We start from the raw sequence: 5934 nt of genomic DNA on the forward strand, positions 1-5934 counted from the left end.
TGTGATTTTCAGTGTATTTCTATTTTAATTCTCAACAAAAAAAAAACATGTACATTTTTTTAATTTCTTAATCGGTGTCTTAAAGCAAAAATCATAAACTAATTAGGTTGAGGATTTTAATTTTAAAATTAGTCTTCAAGAATTTTGAGTGCCACTACATATTTCTTGAATTCATGATTGACTAAAAATGTGAAATAAATATTTTAGTATGTTTTCAAGATTGGTATGTGTTTCGTTTGAGGATTTAATTTTAAATTAGTCTTTCAATATATTCAATATCTTTTTTGATACTGTATGATTTATTATAATAAGTTTCATTCATTAACATTACATTATCTATTTAATTATTACACAATTTATTTTTATAATAAAATAGTTAATCTTTGAAAATAATATGTTAACTAAAAAACTTAAATTATAAATAATTAAAAAATATTTTTGCAAATATCATGCACATCAAACTTAATAATTGACAAAATTAATATGCTTGTGTAAAGAATCAATGGAAGTATGAGTTTAGATCGTGTTTATTTCGTTTGGTATTTCATTAATTCATTTTAGTGATTTCATTTAGAATTTCAGAAAAGAAGTCCGAGTTTGAGAAAATGGCCAGCTAAGGATATGGTACGTGTGGATGAGATTGCTTCATCATTCATTTCATTTTATACATTTGTGCTCCTTTCCTCACTGTGTTTACACATTGCATTCCTCTCTTTCAATATCACTATCAACCCTTCTTCATGGTTTTCTTTCTCTCATGGATGAGTATGAGTCAGTTCCATTTGCAGTTGCATCAGATCTTATTCAGAGGTTAGCTTCCCCAGATTTTCTTGAATTTGGACAGGAGTATGAGGGGTATGGTATGATGGAAGAGTTGGAAGCGCTTAAGAAGACAATTGGATCTATCAATGATGTGCTCCTTGACGCTGACCACAAACAAGAACAAGTTCGTGTGCGTAATTGGATATTTGACTTCAAAGAAGTACTTCATGCTGCAGATAACTTCTTAGATCACCTTGCTATCGAATTTACGAGAGACAAATTGAATGCAGCAGGAGGAAAGGAAGTAAACAAGGTACTTCGTTCCATTTCATCTTCAAATCAATTTCCTTTACCCACTGAAATGCCTTACACAATTAAAGAAATCCGAGAAAGTTTTAATGGTGTAGTACAAGAAATGAACGATTTAAAGTTAAGCCCAAGATCTGTGGTGGAAAAGCAAACTAACAGTGAATGGAGGGAAACAAGCTCTTGTGTATTAGAGTCTGATATCATTGGAAGAGATGATAGTAAAAAGGAGATTATTAGTTTGTTGCGACAACCGCATGGAAAGCAAAAAGTTTCTGTGATTGCTATTGTTGGCATTGGTGGTTTAGGGAAGACAGCTCTTGCACAATTGGTGTATAATGACTTGGAAGTGAAGGATTTTTTTGAAATGCAAATGTTGGTGTGTGTCTCTGATAACTTTGACGTGAAAACTATTCTGAAGAAAATATTAGATTCAATTACTGATGGCCAAAGACAAGACCAACCATTAGAGAAGTTGCAAAAAGAGCTTCAGAAAAATTTAAGTGGTAAGAAATATTTGTTGGTCCTCGATGACGTTTGGAATGAGAGACATGACAAATGGGCTGAATTGAGAAAGTACTTGATGTGTGGAGCTCAAGATAGCAAGATTTTAGTGACAACTAGAAGTAAAAAAGTAGCAAAGGCAATGACTGGCAGCACTTCCTATCTTTTGGAAGGTTTGACCGATGAAGAATCTTGGAGTTTGTCGAAGAACATTGCATTTGAGGATGAGTCCGAAGGAGTGAATCAAAATCTAGAATCAACGGGGAAAGAAATAGCAATAAAATGTGGAGGTGTCCCACTGGCAGTTAAATCGCTAGGAGGCCTGTTACGAGGACAAAATGAAGAAAGTGAATGGGAAGATGTTTTACGCGGTGACTTCTGGAAATTATGTGAAGAGCAAACTAGTATCATGCCAATTCTAAAACTCAGTTACGAAAACTTGTCCCCAGAAATGAGACAATGTTTTGCTTATTGCTCTTTATATCCCAAAGATTCAAGAATTTCAAAGAATGAGTTGATTCAGTTATGGATGGCACAGGGTTACCTTATATGTTCAACTAAAGAGCAGCACGTCGAAGATATTGGTAACCAATTTGTGAAGATTTTTTTGGTGAACTCAATTTTTCAAGATGCACTGAGTGATGAATACGGTGAGATCATTAGTTTCAAAATGCATGATTTAATGCATGATCTTGCAGAGATGGTTGCTGGCAATGATTATTGTTACTTGGACAGTGAAGCAACAGAAGTTAAGGGTAGACCCATGCACGTGTCATTGGAATCCAATGCCATTCATTTGTTGGAATCATTAGACCCAAGCAGGCTGCGAACTTTGATTTTGCCGTATAACTTTGTAGAGGAGAAATATTTGTCGGTTATTGCAAAGTTCAAATACTTACGCGTCTTGAGTATGGGTCGAATTTTCCATTTCAATCTCTCTGGTTCCACTGAAAATTTGAAGCATTTAAGATACCTTGAAGCATTTAAACACCCACCAAGTCTTCCCAAATCTATGAGCAATCTTGTTTTCCTACAAACATTAAAATTGGAGAACTGTGATGAAGAATCATTTTCTGAAATGGTCACAAAATTAGTGAATTTGAGATGGCTTGAGGTTGATTACCACTCCTTGAGTGAGATGGCAGTTGGGTGGGGAAAATTATCTTCGTTGCAATTCTTACCCATCTTTGTCGTGAGAGATAGCCAAGAAACAAGATATGGCACACTAAATGAATTGAAGGACTTAACCCTAAGAGGCAAATTAGAAATTCAGCATCTCCGTCGTGTTAGAGACGTGGCTCTGGAATCACGTGATGTAAATTTAAAAGAAAAAAAGTTTCTTCAGTCCTTGACTCTAGATTGGCTTTCGCTCGGTGAAGCCAACCGTAACAGTGACAGCTTCCAATTATTAGAAAACCTTCGGCCCCACCATAATCTTAAGCAATTGAATGTGAAGAGGTATCCAGGCGTGCATTTCCCAACTTGGCTTTCTCTCCTCACAAATGTTGTTCACATCTCTCTCTCTGGCTTTCATAATTGTTGCTGTCTTCCATCGTTGGAACGTCTCCCGTCCCTGAAGTCACTTGAGATAATGTATCTTCGTCGATTGGAATACATAGATCTTGATGAAGATGGTTGTGCAGTAACCTTCTTCCCCTCTTTGGAGAGCCTCAAATTAGAGTTTTGCTCTAATCTCAGGGGATGGCGGAGACGGGGAGTTGATATCAATGAGAATGCACATAATCTCTCCTTACCTCTCTCATTTCCTCGTCTTTCTCAACTACATGTCTCTTCCTGTCTAAAGTTGACTTGCATGCCTGCTTTTCCAAAAGTTAAGGATTTAGAGTTGCGTAGATCGAGTGCAGAGCCATTAATAGCAACACTAAACTCAACAGTGTCAACATGTTCAGCGGACTCATCTTCCTCCGCTGCTCCTCTTACCATGCTCAAACAATTGACTATTTCTGGTCCTACTGATTTTCCAAAGGGTTGGATGCAAAATCTGACTCCTCTCGAGTCTCTTCAAATTATATGGTCTGAAAATGAAACACTGGAGGAATTTGAGACTTGGTTTAAGGACGACACCAACTGCCTTCCTTCTCTGCGACAAATCAGGATATATTTCTGTGGAAACCTAAAGGCTTTGCCAGATTGGATTTGCAACCTCTCGTCGCTTCAGCGTATCAAAATCGAATACTGCCGAAACTTGGCATCGCTGCCCGAAGGAATGAGTCGTCTTACCAACTTAAAGATCTTTGAGGTCGAGAATTGTCCCCTCTTACTTAAAGAATGCAGAACAGAGACAAGTGCTGTTAGTCGCCAAATCGCACACATCCCACGAAAAATCCTTCATGATGACTGATCATAAAGGTATTGATACCCTTTTCTTTCAACTGGTTTCTGTTTAGTTTTTTAAAGACGAATTAATTATTTACAATATCAAAACAGTTTTTGCTTTTGTTTTAATGTAAACATCGTTTACTCAACTGTTTTGGCTTTACTAACAAAATACTTTTAAATAGCTGTGAGTTAACATGCATTTGTTTCAATGTTAAATAGAAATTATTCTAATAAAATTATTTTTCAACTGTTAAACGATATTGGAGTCTGTCTTCAAATTAATACTAACCGTGTATTTAATGCATTGTACAGGTATTATTAAAAATAAATACATTTTTAAATAAAATAAAAAAATTAATTTAATGAATTTTATAAATATCAATAAATAAATATTTATTTTTATTAAATAAGATCAAACTAAAGAGAATTTTTTAAAATTAAAAACATTATAAAAATTATTTTAGAAGCTCAATTATTTATAGCTTAAGATAATATGTTTTATCATTTATAAAATAACACTTCAAGATTGGATGTATTCAGAAAGGTTTTGTTACTTTATCTATTAATATTTTGTTTATGTGTTTTAAGTCTTGTATATCATGCTTTTCACTGAACAATTTCAAAATATTTGTTAAAATAATACATGTTAATAAATTTTCTTTCTTTCTTCCATAATTTTATGCAGATACTTGACATGAATATACCAATAATTCAGTTGGCATAGAGATTAAACAAATAGAGATACTTGAGTTGATGAGACATTTTTTTTTTTAATTTTGCTGTTGTGACTATATCTATTGGGCTTGGTTCTTGGTTATGGTATTGTCTTGGTCATTGTAATGGGGTAGCGTTTTTCTAGAAGACAGCCATAAAAATCCAGTTTCTTCCTTAAAATTAACCTGGTACTTGCCCAATACAAGTTGGATTATGTGTGTCTTGTGTTCATATTTTCTAAATACTATGCTTTCATAGCTTTTTTAGATAATAGATAGAAAAAATTGTGAGGACAATATCTAATTCCTTTTGCACAATAATAACATATTTGTTTTAATAAGAATGTTCAATATGTATGTGCAATAGTATTTAACATACACCTTGTTGTTGAGGAAGCATTGACGTTATTTCTATCTATCACTCTGTATTTTACATTAAATTTATCTAATTACTAACATTTTCATTGACTTTGGATTTAAGAAATCATTTTTACATTTTTTTTCTTACCTTTTATTCAAAGCACAACTGCTATTTTTAATAATTCAATGACCTAACGCATTTATTAGAATGTTACTGGTCTTATTCACTTTGTCTAAGAAAAATAATATAAAATTGTCTTGAAAATGTCGAAGTACAACACAATTAACGGATTTCAAAATCAAAAATATAAAAACAAGACTTATGATCTTGAACTAAAAGTGTTGTCGGTCAAATTGAAGTTTTATCTCATTAAATGTACTAAAAGTTGATAATAAAAAATTAAATTAGTAAATAACATTAATTTTAATTAAAAAATGACACACTAAATATTTACAAAATATCACTAAATTTTGTCATACAATTTATAAGTTCTTGAAAAGCAATGTTGTAGTCAATGTAAGTCTAGAAAAATACCTCATTCATGAGGTATATTGGACTTTTTTATATATACATCATTACCTTTAACTCAATCCAATCCATTTTCGTTTGAGTTCATTCCTATTCCTCTCTAATAGCACTTCTACCAAGCCAAGCAACATAGCAAATGCAAAACTCAAATATTTATAATATTTTAATAAATAAATAGGTGAAAATATATTGTTAGTAAATAATATCTTTTAACTTCTTTCTTTTTCTTCTCTTTTCTACGATGGTTAATTCCCTCTTTTAATTTTCTTTTTATTAACTAATATTTATTGCGTTTGTTTCAAGGTTTATAAATTTATTTTGAAGAATTTAAGTTTGAAAATTAACTATCTTTATGTTCATTATGAGCTTTAAAAAATCAGTTTTGAGTTTTATTTATTAATACTCTATTTTATTCTATTC

At 32.4% G+C, this 5934-nt stretch overlaps 1 protein-coding gene across 1 annotated transcript; it reads left to right on the forward strand.

Annotated features, from left to right (window-relative positions):
• Nucleotides 1-653: 653 nt before the first annotated feature.
• Nucleotides 654-5101, forward strand: LOC113849728 (putative disease resistance protein RGA3). The gene is made up of 2 exons (XM_027479840.1): nucleotides 654-3942; nucleotides 4598-5101. The coding sequence occupies exon 1, from the start codon at nucleotides 758-760 to the stop codon at nucleotides 3932-3934; it is 3177 nt and encodes a 1058-aa protein (XP_027335641.1). The 5' UTR covers nucleotides 654-757; the 3' UTR covers nucleotides 3935-3942; nucleotides 4598-5101.
• The last annotated feature ends 833 nt before the right edge of the window (nucleotides 5102-5934 follow it).

Source organism: Abrus precatorius, unplaced genomic scaffold (genome assembly GCF_003935025.1).
Source record: "Abrus precatorius isolate BTA unplaced genomic scaffold, Abrus_2018 Scaffold9, whole genome shotgun sequence".
NCBI classification, from domain to species: Eukaryota; Viridiplantae; Streptophyta; class Magnoliopsida; order Fabales; family Fabaceae; genus Abrus; species Abrus precatorius.

Bases quoted from the DNA above. Each gene is read 5' to 3' on its own strand.
- LOC113849728 (XM_027479840.1), top strand. From the start codon at position 758: ATGGATGAGTATGAGTCAGTTCCATTTGCAGTTGCATCAGATCTTATT.